Genomic DNA, 19569 nt, shown 5'->3' on the forward strand with positions numbered 1-19569 from the left:
ATAGAACTTGATATTTTTATGTGATGTATCTGAGGGTTAATTGTGGTGTTTAATAAAAAATAGGGAGTTTTCCCTCTTTTAACTAATGGGCTTAGTCATAATATTTCACTTTGTGTAATTATTAATACTGTATCAAATTAGTGTATAAGTAAGCATGATTTTATTAGAACATTATCAGGAAAAATACTATGAAGTTCAGATCTAATCTCTTCAACCCTGCTGGAACAGCTCTTCACAAAAAGGAATTCTTGGATCATCTCTTATCTCCCTATTTTTCTAGAAAACAGATAAGCATGTTTTAAATTGGCTACAGTTATTACAGTATAGAGAGAAATAAAGAATACAATTTATCTGACAAGACCAGAATATACTGAAGTTAAACTTAACTCTCTATGCAAGACAATCTGATGTTGATTTGTTGTATGACCAGCATCAGTGTTCTTTATAATGATTTAGCTACAGTGCCAAGTACAAAGCCATTAACTGTGAAGGGATTACTTTGAAGAAGTTTTTAATAATGTGTAATATGAGCCTTCCCATGATTTTAATATTTGAAAGTGTATCAGAAATGCTTTAATTATTTCAGCCTTTTAAATGGAATGATTGCAATAACTAAATTAAAAGAACAGTATACTACATTAATTATGTTACATAGCCATCTGGTTATGGCAAAATACAGACATTTGTGTGAAACTTTTTTCTCTTTTTTTTTCTTTTTAAGACAGATGAGTGTGTATTTGAAAGCATGCTTTTCAGGTACCATTTACTTCCCACTGAAAAGGAAAATCCTTTTGAATCAGAATTTGGTACAAGGGCAAAAGTTTTCATATGCCCATGAGATTTCATGAAAATAAACATGTTTTCTATAACTTTGTTTTTCACAGTCACATTTGTTATATATTAAACTCAGTGAAAAATTTGACAACTCTTTCTGTTTACAGGCTGTACATCTGGCCCAGGCAAGTTTCCAGATTGAGGCCTTTCACTCTAAATTCATCCTTGACCTCACATTGAATAAGTAAGTGCATTATTTGAGGTTTCTTTCTTTCACTCCTGGTCTTATCATCTTATGGTATAAGGTCAGACCATGTAATATTCCAAGAGCTGATGAAAAAATGCTGTTATCCAAGTTTACAATACAAAAATTGTAATACAAAAAAAATCTAATATTTTCTGTGTAATGTATCACCGGAAAGTAGACACCCTTAAAATTTTATTGTTCATGGTAAAATAAACTGTGATAAATGGATAAATTCCAGTACTGGTAGTGTTTGCAAAGTGTGGATTTTCTTGTGCTTTTTTTAAACTAATTGATGAATTATAATGAGATGTTTTAGTTGCTCAAGTCAGTGTGTAGCAATACTGTAAATACTTGTATGAATAACTCATCTTTAATGATCTGGAAATCATGCTATTGTCACTACAGTCATGAAGTTCCTAATGAGATGGGACTCTTAATGGTGTGGCTGTGCTGAAAGGTGCAGCTAGAGTCTGTGTGCTTTAAGGCACCAAAGAATTATGTAATTCTTTGGTCTACAAGAACTGACTTATAATACAGGGCAGTGGTGGTTTAGTTGTGTATATCCTACATGCTTTTATATCTCTCCTGAAGGTGTGAAACGATGAATTTCTAAAAATTGCAATGGCCTTTTTTATGGCCGATGAAAGTTTAAGAATAAGGTAGAAGTATAAAATGGATACTAAATACTGGACAGGTAAAATGTAATGCTCAAAAGTGCATTTGCCCCTTCTATGTCCCTTGAGACTCAGCATGGTTAAAAAAGGAGAAATAAATTTACAGAAACAATTGCATACTGATTTTAAAAAGCATTCCTCTGGTCTTGAGGTTCATATGAGGTCTTTTTTTAGTCTTAAACTGTCATAAAAGGGGAGTTTTATTAGGGATTAAGATGCAAACTTAGTAAATCTAATTGCTTTTAAAAGCAGCAAGTTATAGCTTTAGAAAATTTGCAGAACTGATATTTGTGTATTTGGCTTCTTGGCTGCTAATTATCAGATATTTTGCTGTAAAGGTAAGCTGGAAACATGTTCCTTCATCCATGCATAATTTTGAAGTTAGGTTGCTTCTGCATTTTTATCTTTCAAAATATTATGTGAAGTCTTGAGTGTCTGGCAAAAGATGAATTAGTGCGAAGGCTGGGAATGTCACACAATTGAAGGACGAAGAAAGCTTGAAGATAACTGGATGTTCTCTAGGCTCTGGAAAAATTATAGTGTAATGCAAGACTCTGTTGTTTTATGAGGGTTGGACCCATGCACAGTAATTCCAATGGATAATCATGACATATTTGTGGTGGGAACCAATATTTAGTGCCCTCTAAGCTACAGGGAATTCCTCCTCTTGGTCTGCTTCCCACTGCTCCTGTCTGCATATCCAGTGAGTAGTGAGTGTGAGCACACATTCCCAGTTTGGCAGTGTATGTAGGGTATGGCTGGTCACACAGACAGTGACAAAGAAAAGCCATTGCCTTTACTGATACCATGTAAACATGCTGACAGCACTTAGGTGAATAAGAAGAAAACAGGTTCATTAAGTTCTTCCACAGCTGATGAGAATTGAAAGTTTGCTGGTGAAAGGTATGCCACAGCCCTCTCCTGATGCACGGGCAGGACAGCATTCACTGAGACAAATGTTAACACAGGCTTTAAGTTCATTCAGTATTGATGCCTAGGCTTGAGGTCTCTCATGTGGTCACTGTCTTAGGCCTTAGTCTTTCCAGATACAGATCTCCCTATACTTGTTGACTGACTCTCAAGTTTCTTTGCAGATCACACCTGTGCAGAATAGAGAGCAAGGCCACAAAGGGAGTATTACAAGTAGAACTTAACATAGGACAGACAGCAGTGATCAGGCAGGGCTGTGCCAAACAAGCAGACTATCTTCCAGCTTACACTAGTGACTCCTTTTTAGGACACCTCATCTCCATTTTCTGACACGTTATGTCCTGATTCACCTTTTCTGCCCTTGGCACGTTCTTGGCACATTCCCTGAATGTTCCATAAAAATGATTGCACATATCCACAAGTCTGGGCAGACATCCCGAGATAAGTTTGTTCCTTCCCAGGAGACAAGTTATGTTGTTTACCACTTCTTATCTGTTCTAAATTTCTGGCTGAACCTCTTCAAGACTGAGGCTGAGTGGCTTCTTCTGTGGCCTGTAGGTCAGTGGCCTAACAGAGACAATAGTGAAAACCAGAACTCTTATCTCCTGTTCATTAGGATTTGGGTTTCGTTGCATTTCCTGAATCTCATGGTGGATGGCTATTATCCAAATAAAATCACAAGCCCATTGACATTTCCCATATCTTGGCAATGTTACCCCTTGTCTATTCCTGCTGTTTGTCCATACTTATTTTTAACAACAAATGGTTCATAAGTAAATGTATGGATTTTTTCTAATTGTGGCTGCTTTCTCAGCAATCAAGAAATCCAGGGCCTGCCACTTCAAATAGGAGAGGGAATGAACTTGCTGTGCACCTTGGCTGAAGAAGTTCTGCTCTTGTGATATCAGGAGTGTTCTTACTGCCTATATATAAGGCACAAGGTATTCAGATGCTTTACTGATATCCCTACTGCTTGCCTCTTTATACATTAGGTTTTCTCCTAGCTTCATTAGTGGTGTTTGACTCTTTATCTGGTTCTGCTCCAGAAAATTACTTTAAAACCCTGTGCTAGCTTTTGACTGGACATAATAATCTAAAATTGTAAGTCATAAAACTCATAACATAAATTGTAAATACCCGTAGACAATGATTTGAAAAAGACCCATTCTTGTGCTTCAGTTATGTTTATGTGTTCAGCAAAAAAAGCAGCCATTTTGGTACTATGTTGGGTTTTAGTTGGCATACTGGCACTGCTAATGTTTAGTCAGAAGAAAGGCAGAACAATTGGGAATACCCTTGTATATGATGAATATATATTTGTATCAGCTGGTCTAAGATGAGTTAATGCCACTGACACTGTATGTGTTCTGTGCATTTTGGTTTTGTTCCTGTGGTTTTTTTTTTTTTAATGTTCTACAAATTATTAAAGCTAAAATCGAGGATGGTTGTTACATGCAAACAGGTTCTAGTTTTTGGTTTTCTTTACCGCTGTTGGAAACTATATGATTGCCTACCTCCTATTTGCAGATGCTCTTTTTTCACAGCAAATACTTGACAATTAAGTGAAGGAAGCTGGATATACAATTTCATTAATAACTGTCGAGATTTTGTAAGAAGAAGAGGTGGCAGTCTGAAAGCTTATGGAGAATGTTACTAGAAAATTTTACTTTGTTTTCCATCTTGCCATGATGCAATGGCACAAACAGCTTGAAAGAAATGCGAGCCCCTCAAACCCTTGAATCCACTGTGCAGAGAAATTAATATGTAAGATTTGTATGGAGCTTGAATGAGTAACCAACTTTGCAGTTTTACACAGTCTAAACCAGATGAAATATAATTTGTTATCCTAAAGGTGATTTTGGTAGCTTTTTCTAACAAGAAGACTCAGGGAAAAAGAGCTCACTCTTTGAACTCCTTAACAAGGTGGGTTACTCTGAAATTTTGGACATCTTGCCCCTTGCTACACTCAAGTGTTTGACCAGTTGCAGGCTCTCAGTGGGATACCACTTATGATGATGCATAATACTTGCAGATATGTTGATTGTGGAAATAAATTGATGCAAAAAGTAATAGCTTTATAATCTGTAAGGGATTAAATAATGGTTTTAGTTAACACTCTTAGTATGAACATGGAAGCTTGTAGTGGGGTAGCAATCCCATTTGAAAAGTTAGACTTAGAATTAAGCTAAGATTGTCTGCCCAAATTCAGTAAATTTCCTATGCAATGAGTATCATGTAGCATTGTCATAAAACACAATTTATATAAAACGCCTTTGGAAGTGTTCACTTATTTCAGTAAGTTCACTTTTGTCCTCAAACAGCAGTGTTGTAACATTGTATTTGAGTAATCAACGATCCTAGTATAGCTGACCAGTTTCTTGTTTTATATTGATGCATTATTTACGCAAACAAATGTTTGAAAGGTGCTAGAAAATTAGTTGTTAATGTTCTCATTTCCAGCAACATGTAAAAGGCTTTCAACTTGCTGTTCTTATGCTGAAAGAGAGGAGTTTTTGCAGGTAACTCCTAATGTCCTATTTAAAGGCAGCAGGCTTTATGTTCTGGCGTAGTACTAAAACATATTAAAGAGCAGTACTACTGAAGGCAGTGAATTAAAAATATCTACTTGCTGCTTTTTTAGTGAGGAGAGAAGTTGGCTCTATTTTCCAGCAGTTTGCAGCCATGGTCTAGCTCCAGCCTCTAATTAAAGAGGCCTTCACCAGCGCAGGGGGCTGAGGCTATACTGGAACTTTCACCCTCTGGGACTGTGGTAGCTGAGACACATCCAAGAATAGGAAATTAGTTAATTGATATGGACAGAAACAGAGGGAAAACCCAAAGACGAAAATTTTTCTCCCTTCCTATGGATAACTTGCCTCAAAATTTAAGATTCTTGGAGAAGGGGAGAAAAAAAAAAATCACCAAAATCAGTCTGTATTTTTTAGCTTTTCCTTCTTTTCTCTGTAGAAGTCCATCTTTCTAGGAAACTCTGTTTCCAGGAAAATGAATTTCTTTTCCATTAAGATCTCATAGAAAAAGTATTTGGCAACTTTGACATTAACTGAAAAAACCCAACCTCACTGCATTTGACCATAACATGACTTTAAAATTTAAGACATTAAAATATGATACCTATGGGGGAAAGTTAGTTTCTTTTGTGAAGTGCAGCCAGCATAATAGCAAATTTTATCTAATTGTTTAAACCTTATAATTGGTGTTTATTCATTGTGATGTAGGTTTCTGTAGGACTGAATTAATTGGAGAATGATCCCAGAGGAGGTTACAATGTTAGCCCAATTTTAAAAACAGCAGGGCAATAATTGAATTATTTGAGAAAATACTTGATTCTTGAGTTTTTGCATAATTCTTTTTAAAATAAAATTTAATTATTTTTAAAATGAAAGTGGGAAAGCTAGTCACAGTTTTTCAGAAGGAAGCTTTGAGTATTTGTGACATTTCTTATATAAACACTTAAACATTTAGAGTATTAAATGGATCCTATAAGATACATAAGCTAAATTAAATGCAGTAATAATACTGTGGAATGTTAAACTCTAGTTGGCTTTGAAATATTTGTTACACATGAAATGCAAGGAAGTCAGCGTTAGGATTTTACAGAAATGTGTGTGTCCTCCTGTAAGTGCAGTTTTGCATTTCTCAGCTGTAGATAACAGAGCTTTACTCCCGGAGCTGGAGGCAATCTATTAAAAATTATCATTTGTCTCAGTGGGCATTTCATGTGTTAAGTCTTAGAGGCAGATGTGAAAAGCTCTCACCACCCTCACAGTAAAGAGGTCCTTCATTATATCTAAATCTATAATTTTTCAGTTTAAAGCCATTCCCCCTTGTCCTATTGCCGCATGTCCTTGTATAAAGTACCACTTGTCAAACCACTTGCTTGGGGAGTAAAGACTTCACTTCTGCTCCCAGACTTAATTAAGTGTGGATCTCTTATCCATCTGAACAGGTTTTTTTTAATCTGTCAGCTGAGATGCAACCACTGGTTTGGTGGATTGTTAGGGTCAACAAGCCTTGGGAAAATAAATACACATCTGTAGCAATATGAAAATGCTGTAAAATTCAGTGTGGCAGGATGAGGGTATTGCCTTCTCCCTCCCGTGTAGCAATTCTGGTATTAAATGCAGCAGGAAGTTTGAAAGAAGGTGCTTCTCACAAAAATAGTTAAAAGGTAAATTTTCTTACAGGGTGCTGTGCATATTAAACTGTTTCCAGGAACTAAAGAATTGGAAGAACTTACAGAAAAGGAATCTACTGGGAGCCATTGCAAACAATTATACTAACTCTGGTTTATGAAATCCTGGTGTCAACAGATCACTGAGTGCTGAGAAACTCCCTGAAAGATTGCTACATGTGTAGCAATGTTTGCTGACAGACAACCTGCTAAGCAGCTGTCTGACTCAATGTATCCTTTCTTAGGTTATGTTCTTATTCCCACATGCAACCGCTGTCCCCTGGCAATGGGGAAGAATTGTTGTCTTTCCACTTTAGTAGGTGTTTCAGTTGATTTCTGGTATGGTCCAGGTTTGCCAATAGTGAGATCTTTATGTTGAAGTGTATTCCTGACATTTCAGATTGCTTTGTAGGCAGGCTGAAATCTTTGTATTTGGAGTTGATATGAAGCCTGTGTATGCCTGGCATATGATTAAATTCATCAGACAAGCCCCTAGGAGCCTCTATAACTGAATTTAACTTGATTCAGTGACAGAGCTGAAGTTGCACATTATAGTTCAACATAGAAGCATGGATTAAGGGAACCAAAATAAACTTTGAATTTGCTGGAATGTACCTCTGATTCCACTATAGTTGTTAATCTACTTTGAAGTCAAGTCAGCTCTCTGTAAGTACAACTAAGCTTATTCCACTCTTTTTTTTTTTTTTTTTTTTTTTTTTTTTTTTGTATTAGAAATAAAATAATAATGGAGAAAAACACCATATCTGTTTGGATTTTTTGTTTCATGGAAAGATTTGTTTTCAATGGGAGTGCTACTATTAGACACAAAGTATCAGAACATCTGGCACATTTAGTGAAGTGCCTAAGAGTAGAAGAAACAAGTTTCTCTTTAATCTACAAAACCTTCCTTTAAATGAAAGACGCTTTAGCAAATATGATTTCCATTGGATGAGACCATTCTGGCAAAAACAGGTGGCAGCCCTCAATCTTACACTACAGGTTAATAAAATTCTTACCGATAAGTTTTCCAAGCTGGTGAGGAAAGAAAAGGGATCAATTGAAAGGCAATATTGAGTAAATTTGAACAGTTGTTTAAATGAAATTTTTGTTTTGTCAATTGTTCTTCTAGGAAACTTCAGTCATAACAAATTGCACTGAAGTGTTTTCCATGGCATAGAAGTCACGTTCTGTAATATTGTCTAGCTGTTTGTGTCTTCATATCCTTGTGCATAGCACTTTTAAAAGTGATATCATCTTCAGCATGATGGTAAACAAAAATACAGTGGAAACTGACCAACATACTGTGAATATTCTGAAGAAGTCTTCAAACTGCTGCCTTCAAAATGCTTGCTGAAGTAGCCAATAAAATGCAGCATTTTCCATTCTCAGAGGGAGAGCTCCAGGACATAGCTAGAGAAAGGATCATGGATTTGTTTCCTGAGCTCCCTTGAACTAACTCAGGGTTTCTATCACTGAGAGAGGCAGACTGATCTAGAAAAAAATATGCAGCATTTTCTGCACCATTCTAAATTAGTATTCTAAACCATTCTAATATATGCTTTCCTGTCAGTCTCTTTTGGAGACCTATTCCGCATTTGAGGATCACCTAGATAATTTCAATTTGTAAATTTGTGATTGGGTCGTCCTTTTTTCTACCTAAAAGACAAGTGAAGCAAAACCAAGCAACAATAGCAAGACCATGCAAGAAGTGATTTTTAAATAAGTGTACTGTTTACTGTTACAGAATCATTATGCTATTAAAAGCAGGAGTGAGGACTTTCTTAGATTCCATAGTTTTGAAAACGTTAACCTATGCATTTGCATCATCAGTTTTTTCTGCTAATTATTGTAAACACAATTGCTTGTTCCACAGTATCATGTTCTGACTTTTAAGCTTCTTCACTATAATATAAGAAAAAGTGGTAAAGCCATGTTCCATTTTAAAAAATAATGAATATTAGCAGTTTATTTATTCCTTGGAGACACTCTTGTCGGAGCAGCTTCAAAGACAACAGTCAAGTAAAGACTAATGTAAATGCATGCTAGAAATGTAATAAATTTACCTTAAAACAGTGAGTTCAACAAAGCTTGTGAATATAATTGAAACTGTTAATATAAACAAGGCTGTAGATGGGCATTGTGTTAGATGACAGTGCCTTGATCATCTTAAAACAATACTGCAGCAAGGTCTCTTTGTTTTTCCCATCTTTATGTGCTACTAAACTACATCTGTCAAATGGACAAAAACATCTGATGAGTGTTCTGTTAAATAATTCAACTAAACTAGGTTGCTCAGACACTGGTACTGGGCTTGAAACATTTCAGAATAGTTAATAAAGTATTGCCTGGTAATAGGTTAGTATAAAGATAATTTAAGAAGTGTGCCAGAAAGGTAATTCTTGCTGTACTCTGATTTTCTGTAGGCTGTCTACTAGGTTGCTGGAAGGTAATTTGCTTACTTGTATATGATATCTTTTGGTAATTTCATAACCTTTTCCTTCCCAAATCAATTCTCTTCATCAGGATTTTTAGATACCAGCTGAGGTAAGCCACTTTTACTCTGCAGCTCTCCTGCTAATGAAAACATCAGCAGTGAAGTACATGCCATGGAAGTGGATGTGAGTTCTTCAGAAAGAACTGCTGCTTGCTTTAACAGCTGGCTTATGCCTTCAAAGGCAGCAGCTACAGGGAATGGCATATCCCTTTGCTGCTTATTTTGCATTTCTCAGTGTAACTCAGATAGAAGAGCCAGGGAGCAAGACAGCTCTATCCATCTATCCTTGTGATTAAAGAGGCAGGGTGGAAGGAACTGTAGAAAAGGACAAAGGAGACAAATAATTTTGTCATGAGTTCATTCAATATGTTGTAATTTTATATGTTCATTGTAAAGGATCATACTAATGTGTCACTACCTAAACAGACATTTGTCTGATGTGATCATGACTGACACTCATTTGAGTTAAAGCTTGCACTGTTTCTGGTGCTTGTCATACTGAAAATTAAATTTGCTGTGCTGAATGCATTTCTGCCCTAAGCAAGATGTGAATGGCTCAAAATGGATCAAATGTGGCAAAACACAGTCCACTGTAGATAAGATGCAAATGTATTTCATAGAACTCAGGTTTGCCTTTCAGAGGTAAATTTAGGCATTCTCTAAGTGATAATGAAGGAAGAAGAGTTATTTTGAGCTGTGGAGACCCCTACCTACTTTATGTATGAGTTCTATGCCTCATTCCTCAGGCAATTGCTCTTCTACATGAGCTCTTAATCAGTGTATTCTAGATCTTTCTTTTTTATGCCACTTACATAAAGAACTCCATCATACCTTCTGGTGAAATTACAGTGCTCTTCTGTGTATGTCTTTTGTGTAGGAAAAAATGTCTGAAAGTTATTTTGGTTAAGCATTCTTTCTTTTTTTTTTTTTAGTACTTTCTTATGTCTTTTGTCAGATTTGTCAGCATTAATAACTGGTAAAAGTTCTGTAGGGGAAATTTGCAGTAGCAGTTCTATGTATATTTTTACATCTGTTGTTATTCCTGGAGTTTTAGCAAAATGTAGAACAAATTTTCGTACCCTTCCTGTCTTTCTCAATGATTACAAGCGAGGTGTTCTTTTGGATGTTTATTGCTAGTGTAGGCAGATACTTGAAATGAGATAAATTGATACAAGATACCTGACAAAAATCAGGTACTTGCCAAAGTGGAGGCATACAGGTTAAGAAGCAGCTGACTGGTTTTTCTGTCATGAGGTGTTCAAAATTCTTGCTGTCCTGAGGGAAATGTTAAGAGAAAAATGCCCTTGCATGACCTTGGTGGATATGTATGGCAAGCTTAAAAACATAATAATGGTCAGAAACTAGTGATAAACACTCTGGTCCAGACGTGCATGAGAAACAATTTTATGAAATCCAAGAGTCTTATAAAAGATATTCCACTCCACCTTCTAGGTGGTGGATACTATGTTGCATTTGTCAAAAGGGTGTTTCAAAAATTAAAGGTGCATTTTGTTTATAGCATGGCCTTTGGGAAGTATATCACAAACAGCAGGCCTTAATTCTCTGTAGAGGGAATTTGTTTAGCATGGAGAATTTCACTGATGTGCCTTGTGTCCTGCAGATGCCAAAGGTCCATCTTGGAGCTGGCTGGCACCAGCTCTATTGAACATGGGGGAAACTACCAGCAGCTTCTCAGAGAGCCACTCTGATAGCCCCTCCACTACCAAAACCTTGCCACACAGACGCTGTACATGTTGGAAAGTCAGTGATGAGAAAAGTGTAGAGTCTACTGGGGAACTGTCTGCTTCCTTGCTTTGGACTTGTAATATTTGAGTGTACACCAGTGATTCTCTCAGAACTTCTTTCTGAGAGAAATGCTGTAATTAAACTATAGTTAGTTGTGAGTCAGTAGACACGGTGGAAAATCACTTGATGCAAGTCTTACATGATGCAAAAGGCACTAGATAGCATAGAAAGAAGTTCTGAGATCAGTCATATAAGGTTACTAAAAGAGGGCTAAAAAGAACATTTGAAACTGTGAGCTTGATTTGGCAACAGGCAGATTAGTGCTGATCCAGGAATTAGTTTGAGGAAGCCAAACAGCCTTTGTGAATTGAAGCAGAAGTGTCTGTAAAAGTTGGAATCTGATCAGGGCCCTGTCATGTTGAGCACAGTTCCTGTGTTTAATAATTCTCAGTCATTTTTTTAATACTTGTATTGTAATTATGGATTTCAATTTTCTTACTTATGTGAGTTACCTGTAGCCTTGTCTGTAGCATCTCCTATTGGGAACAGTAGTCTTTATGCTTCATAACAAGTATGAAAAATGCAAAGAATACAAGGATGTTATCAACACTCTAATTGTTTTATATATGTATGCCTTTTTAGAAGCTTCAATCTCGCCACATTGAAGAAATAAATATTTGCATTGTAGTCAAATACTTACACTATTTTTACACATTTGTATTTTCTGCAGAAAATTTACAGCTTACTATGACACAAAGTTAAAATTATTTAATGCAACTGGCTTTATTTTTAAATCTGCACTTAAAAAAATTAATAATGTCTTCACAGTGATGTTTAAGGCAAATTATTAGACTTCAGTAATTAGGGGGGCTAATTCAGGGCCATTAGCATTGGTTTTGCAGGCCCAGAGTGTGCTGTGTCAGTTTCATGAGAAAGAAGTTCTGAGAGAATCACTGGTACCTGACTTCTGCAGGATGCTCTCTAATGAGTGTAATGCCTGATAAATATGGCATGAAGAATTGATTTGAGGAGCCAGGAGTCCCAGACTTAAAGTGTTACCAGGATTGCTAATAGCCTAATCTGAGTTTGAGATACTCATTATCATAGGTTGTTTTTAGTCATGAATTCCCATCAGAGCTATTTTGCCACACCAGACTTCCATAATGGTGTTTTTTATTTGTAGCAATGATATTTTTGTTTTGATATATGTACCAGTATCAGACCTTTTAATGATTTTTAATTTTTTTTTTTTTTTTTTTTTTTAGTTTTAAGTATACATTAGAGGCTTCGAAAATGCTAAGAATTCTGGATCACATTGAGTAAAATGCTTATCTTGCATATTTGGTGGGGCCAGTTAACATCTTTAATTGCTTTGCTCTCCCAGGGCATTATGCTGCAACCCTGATTGTAGCAGGGTGAGATGTGACTGGGGCACTGAGGTTATTGCAGGATGTGTACAGGCTGGCTAAGATTAATTAAAAAAAACCCAAATGGTAAATGATACATTATGGAAAATTTTTGTGCTTCTGAATTTTTTCTTGCCAGACTTAGGAAGAAAATAAGAATGAAAAAGGTATCTTAAAATAAAAGGTCAAAATAAGAAAAAGGGTATGGAATGTGCTTTGGGTTCTGCATTGTGTGTTTTCTTTTCAGGCACATAATTGCTTTTGGAAAAAAAACCTGAGTATTTGCAGTTTGTGAAAGTGATTATACACTCCTGTCTTCATAACAATGGTGTATTTATTACTTCAACTTACACACACTCTGTTTACACTTTTTGATAAAATGGAAAAGCTATTTTAAAATGGTGATGAACTAAAATACATTTACTGTCAGCAAGGAAAGTTCTAAAGTATTTTTGGTTTTTTTGCATATTTAGAAGGCTGGTAATCTAATTGTAAAGCTAAAATACAGGGGATTAGATGGCAGAATGAAATTCCTCCTTGTATACTGCACTCTGACTTCCAGTGTACCATCAAACCATTTACTGAAGACAAACTGCTTGGTTTTTTTTTTAAACTAATGTACAAGGAAAATAAAAATGGTTTGAAAATGCTAACGAAACCCCAAACCTACTATAACAATAGAAAGAGTACTCAGATTTTTCTCATCTTTATTTATCCTTTCTTTGACAGTGACTTGTTATCTTCCAATTATATGGAGATTCACTATGAAGATGGAAAACCAAAATTTTCAAAGGTATTGTGTTCTTAAATTGTCTTTCTGCGGGAACAATGCTAATAAAATGTTAAAAAGAGAAAAAATATTTTGCAAGACTTATAAACTTCAGAAGTTTATTTCCACACACAGAAGGTAACTCTGATCTCATGTTGTACAGATACCTCAGTAATGCAAGAGGAATTGTGCAAAAAAGAAAAGCTGTGTTTTGGGGTGAGGAGTAGGCATTTTGTAGGTGGTAGCAGTGAAGATGATCCATTGCCGCCCGGACAATTACATCATGTAAAATATAGGGGGTGGAGGGGTTGAAGTCACCATCAGATTAGTTTTCATTAGCTATTTATGTGTCCTTAGCACAAAGTGCAAGGAGAAAGAATAATGGTAATGTAAGACATTTAAACAAACCCAAAAGTCTTCCAGTGACTTTTGTTGGCAAGAATGATACAGCTGTGAAACAGAAAATGAAAGATTTAACTGGAACCTTAACCTCTGGACTTTTTACAAAATCAGCATATTGCTAGACATCAAATTAATTTTGTTTATCAGACTAGCTCCCAAATTCAATTCAGTGCCATAGGCTATTGATCCAAAGCCAGATTAAAGTTCTGCAAGGTAGTTCAGCCCTAAGGGAACCAGATCAGTCTTTTTATTTGTTTGTAGTAACAAAATGAGGACTGGAAGATTTCTAGGAAGGCTATAAATTATATTTGCAGGGAATTATTTTTTTGTATTTGGTAGAAATGCCAAAATATTTTTTGCAAACTTATTTTGTGTGAATTATATCTGTATTTAGAGTGGAGACAAGCAAGCATTCTGGTTGTATTTATGTCTTCAGAAAGTCCGGACTGTTGTTTGTCCAAGTAGATGTCTGGTTTATTATTTTGCCCTGCTGTAGAGAATCTCAAATAAAATGATAAGCAATTCCATTGCAAAGTAATTACTGAGATATGCTGTTTTGTTTCCTTCCACTGAAGAAGAAAAACAGTTTCATGTTACATACAAAGGAAGTTTTTCCATTAAGACTCAGTATTCTGCAGAATAGGCAAAAATGTTAAATGATGCAAGAAAACAATTCCCTCTGGCATTTAGACAAGTTCATGCAATTGTCAGCTACAGCACTAGCATTGAGCACTGCGGTTGCTGAATCATGAATCTGACTGGAAAATTATATTAGAACTTCAGACTCAGCAAATGGGCTACCTTTGCGTGCTGCAATAACTTGATCCAAACTTCCTAGGGGATGTTTTCTGAATTGCTTTATTTAGAAGTGATAATAGAGCTCCTGAGGTCACGTTAATGTGTAAAAGACTTCATTACAGATAATAAAAAGACCCCAGAACCCCACACAATTTGTGTAGTAGGTCAAATGAGGACTGTGTCCTGGTCCTTTGCGGTGTCTTGTAATACTTTTTATGCCCAAGTAAAAGGTTGTTTTGTTTCCTAATGTGGATCTAAATCAGTGAAATCTCAATGAAAAGTACAGTATTTTCTATAAAGAGGTAGTTAATTACAAAAATGACTGAAGAACAAACAGCAATTTCTTTACTCAGATGATCATCTTTAAATAAAAATCTTGAAAAGCTTTGTGTGAGAAACACGATCAAATGTAGCTGTTAAAAAGCATGTTTTATGCATTCTCACTGATGGATGGGTAAACACAGAATGATTACTTTCTGTGAAGTACTTTGATTTAATTATTTACAATAACCCGTAGGGAATTTAAATCAGAATCTGAATAACTCATTAAGTAAGATGCAAAATGGAAATAATGCTGTCACAGACAAAGAGCGTTTACATTTTTTGTACTGTCTCAAGTTACAATCATTGCATAAATAATGTATTTAATATGCATGTTGGACTTCAGATGACATGACAAAAGAATTTAAAATATTTTTATGATGAATAGTAGGTTTTTCAAACAATGGCTGAGAGACAACCACACTTCAGGGTTTTTAATACAATTTTTTGAGAATACCTATTATTTTTGGTTTACTGAACTTATTGCTGATAGATAGTGAAGACAAGTACATAAATGAGGTAAATCAGTATTGTTACTGTTAGATTTTTTTGGCATTGGTTTTCAGCAACAGATATTAAATCAGGATAATTTTGTGTGTGTGTTTGTTTTTAAAAATTATTAGGGGGGAGAGCATTGTTACTACCATGGAAATATCAGAGGCGTGAAGGATTCCAAAGTTGCTCTTTCAACTTGTAATGGACTTCAGTAAGTGCATGTTCTCATTTTTTAAATGAGGATATCTCTTAATATGGAAGGAACTGAAACACTACAGGCTCTAAGATTTTTTTTATGTTTTGAAATTTTTCTTGGTGTTGTTGGAATTAGTGTTTTGATGCTATCTCATGAAACCTTTGAATATAATAAGTGCAGATAAAAATTTCCCCAGGGGACTTATTATGGTAAAGGGTAAACAAGAATTATATTTCAGCAGTTTGTATACTCAGTATTCATGTATTATTCTGTCATAGAAAAACTAGATTGTACAAGGAAAAATGCAAGAAATTATCATTAGTTACTGCTAAGTGCAGCTCAGCTGTTGATTATGTTTTGCATACTCAGCATGTGTTGTAGGACTTCCTTTTACCAAAGTCAAATCTTTACCCCTTTTGGTATTTTATCATAGTATTGCCATTACTTTTAGTGTTAGTCCATTAAAATGTGCCAGATATCTTAATAATCCCCTAATTCTTTGCTTTAGCTACAGGTGGTACTAATGAATATATATTTAATATTGTCAGTTTTCCAGCCCTAAGTTTGGTTTTGTCTTATCAAAATTCATATTTTGATATAAAAATCATAAAAAAAAAAAGTGGAATCAAACTGATTGCTTTGTGATCCTAAATATTGCTTCTTTTTCTCCATGTTCTAGTGGCATGTTTGAAGACAGTACTTATTTGTACTTGATAGAACCAATGGATCTGACCCACACTGCAGTAAGCTTATTTTTGGCTAGTTTATTTTGTTTGGGAGAGTGCTCAAGGAATAGCAAATAGAAATATTAGAATAAATCAATAAGTGATATGTCTCATGCACACATATGAAAATTAAAAGTATTTTAAAACACTTGATTTGAATTTGTTTAAGGTAGCAAATACATAATTATGATTTACCTACAATTTTCCTCTGCTTTTCTTTAATCCTTTGTTTCCTACTTGCAATTGATCATTTAGATGCTGGGAATAGACAAATAAAACTGTTTCCCATAGCACGTGGTTATGGACTGTCAAAAAATGTTTATCAATTTGCTCTAGTACTTGAACTAAAATGTTTATAAATTCATAGAAAAGGTCTCTGAAACTCATTTGTATATTCCTTTCTAAATAGTTGCATCAGATTGCTCTTGACCTGCCATGATTCCACAAAAAGCATAATTCAGTAGATAATTACATCTGGGTACCTTAAACTTTGTATGTCTTAAGTCAGTGATCATTGTATGTCTTAAATGATTGTGGTCCAGCATATTCAAATACAAGATTATGCTGGATCAGCATATAGGACTGCATTTATGCAAATATTTTGCTATTTTTTTTGTGTTTCATGTGTACAACCATTTCTAAAACTTTAGCTGTTAATACAGCTGATAGAGTTTCACAGACAGTAGTAAAACTAGGTGTATTTCTAACTTCTGAGTGTTTTTCAGTGAAATTATTTTCAACATTGAGACAGAGAGTTCTTAAGGTTTGTATCCTGCTTGCTCTGTTGGATATATTGCAGATGCTGTGCCGCAGTTCTCAAGCTTGTCTTGCTCTAGTATATGTATGAAAAATAGTATATAGTAATAGTATGTGACAAATAATTAATGCTGCTGAACCAACACATTGTAGTGACTGCAAAGCTGTAATCAGAGTCTGAATAAAGATCTGCAAAATCATTGGCTGATACTGCCAAAGAAACTGGATCAATATTCAGAGGCTTTGGTATCATTTGGACAGTCAATTACTGGGCTACAAATGAAACTTCAGAGACATGGGAAAATATTACCTCTAAAAGAATCAGTCTCCCCAGGAACAACAGTACATCTTCATAAAGGTTGCAATTCTAAAAACTGACAGCAGAGACACAATAAATTCATGCAGATTATGTTTATACAAGGAAGAAGAAAATGTAACTAAACTGTTTTCTTGCTTGGGAACAAAGGAAACCAGGATATCTCTCTGAGTGCTATTTCAGTAAAAATTGTAAGTAGAGCAAAACGTTCTGGTTATAAAAGTGAGATACCATTTGCCAACTCAAGGTTTCAAGTTGAACTCTAAATAAGAAAACAGATGAGATGCATAATTTTCTCAAATCTACCGGAAATAATACAGCTACAGAGAGCTTTTAGAGGATCATTTTTTAACTGCAGTATATGAGTTAAATATGTTGAACACAGTCTTCAGCATGTACGTTATTCAGCTTGATTAATCTTAACTATAGTAGATACCATATAAAACTCTCTCTCTCCTTCCCCCCAAAATCTTGCAAATAGATGCAGCATTGTCCTTCAGTATGCTATATATTTCTTATGGAAGTTACAGAACAACAGCAGCCTACCCTTTGAAAAGAATTGTTTGTTTTGGCAGCTCTGCAGAGGAGGTGTTTTGGAAGAAAGGAGTTGTTTTCTAGAGTAGACACTCAAATGTGATAATTTGGGGTATGTCAGATTTCTAAAGAAAATATGCATTACAAATCTTGTCCTTTTAAAGTGTGGAATACACCAATAAAACAGGGTGAAAGGATCCTCTTAAGGATAGTATATTGATTGGTGTCTTGCAATTTCTTGCAATTAGATAGGATTTTTTTCATAAATAGTAGTAGTTGTTTTTCATCTGTGGAAGGAAGATTTCAACCAAATATAGACATTCTAGTTTGATTTATTGGAATGAGGGATCTGTGTTCTCTAATGCTAAGGCTTTTAAAGGACTATTAAGGTAATCTCAAAGACATCTGTGACACTTTTTTTTTGTAGACTGATCAATTTGCTGAAGTAGAGAGGCTCTATGGTTTACTCAGGATTGCAAATAGATGGTTTCAGATTAGTGCAGATATAGTACCCAAATTGGTACTATAGTTGCTTGCATTTGATAGAAAAAATAATAAAAATTATAAATACTGAAAGAAGTGCCACATTTTCACTTGATGTTGTTAATTAGAAGAAAATTTCACATATTTTTCTTTTTAGGAGAGTAAAAGTAGGCCACATATCATCCAAAGAACTTACGGAACACAAGCCTCCAAGCAGCTGCGGGACCTTGGTGTGTTTTTGATGTTATGAGTTTTTAAATACTGGAAATAATCGTATATATAACTTGGAAAATTTTAGTATTAGGCTCGCAGTGTTTATAAAATTGCTGATTATTTAGAAAATCATGAAAAATAGATATTTACCTGCCTTTTTTCACAATTATTGCAACAGAATATAGATTTTTCAAAAGGCAGCTGTAAGATTTTCATCCACAGGCCTGTATTTAGCTTTTCTCTGAAAACCACTGAATTTAATCAGTGATATTAATGTTACTGAGGCAATGAGATGGAAGAAAATGTATATTCTAAGCCCAGGTTATAATTTCTTCACCTCTCCTTGCATGCTTTAAAATTTCTGAATTACTTGAGTTTTGATATGTCTTATATCTTTTTAAAAATGAGCTTTTGAATAGCAAGGGTGTTTCTAATTTTTGTGATCTTAATCTACTTTTGGTTTGCACAGTGTACATTCTGAAACTGTAATTTTTACAGAGGCTGACTCTAGTTCTGAATGGCCTTTTCTGTCTGAACTGCAGTGGCTGAGGAGAAGGAGAAGAAAGAGAGCAGTAAGTAGAAGTGTGACCCTGAGTTAAGACCATTTATAAAAGCAAACTTACTAATTTCTGTGTTTTTTAATGTCAAGAGAATACAGGGTTTAGAAAACAAGTATTTTTAGAAGCTTAATATTGTCACATAATACAGTTATCAAATGAGAAAACAAGACTTTTCTTCAAAAATAGAAAACTTGGAAGAAATTTGACAAATTTTATAAAGTGACAGCAATGTTATGCATCAATTAAATCAAAATTTAGTAGTGAAAATGAATTTATATTTTTTTGTCTGCTTGAGAATAAAAAATAATTTTGAATGAACTCTTGTGTTTATAGATATCTGACTTTATTGTCACTTGGCTTATTAAGTAGCATGATTAAATCAAAAATCCAAATGACGACACCCAGAACTGGGTTACTGGGAGAACTTAAGCAGGCAGTCCTCATGATCTTCACATGCATATGTATCAGGGGAATAATTGAGTTAAAGGAGATTATTCTGACTTTCTTCACTGAGTTGCACAATCCACACCATATTTTT

At 35.0% G+C, this 19569-nt stretch overlaps 1 protein-coding gene across 8 annotated transcripts in view; it reads left to right on the forward strand.

The window, feature by feature from the left end:
- ADAM23 (ADAM metallopeptidase domain 23) overlaps window positions 1–19569 on the forward strand; it is a 69732-nt gene that overhangs the window by 9758 nt on the left and 40405 nt on the right. For all 8 annotated transcript variants that reach the window (XR_012057013.1, XM_032749440.3, XM_030277655.4 and 5 more), the window contains exons 3-8: window positions 942–1018; window positions 13193–13256; window positions 15377–15459; window positions 16124–16187; window positions 18416–18488; window positions 18970–19043. Coding sequence is in view for 7 of the 8 variants with exons in the window: in XM_032749440.3 (XP_032605331.1) it covers window positions 942–1018; window positions 13193–13256; window positions 15377–15459; window positions 16124–16187; window positions 18416–18488; window positions 18970–19043 (435 nt within the window). In the remaining variant the exon portion in view is untranslated. The remainder of the gene's footprint in view (window positions 1–941; window positions 1019–13192; window positions 13257–15376; window positions 15460–16123; window positions 16188–18415; window positions 18489–18969; window positions 19044–19569) is intronic.

This window comes from Taeniopygia guttata, chromosome 7 (genome assembly GCF_048771995.1).
Source record: "Taeniopygia guttata chromosome 7, bTaeGut7.mat, whole genome shotgun sequence".
NCBI lineage: Eukaryota > Metazoa > Chordata > Aves > Passeriformes > Estrildidae > Taeniopygia > Taeniopygia guttata.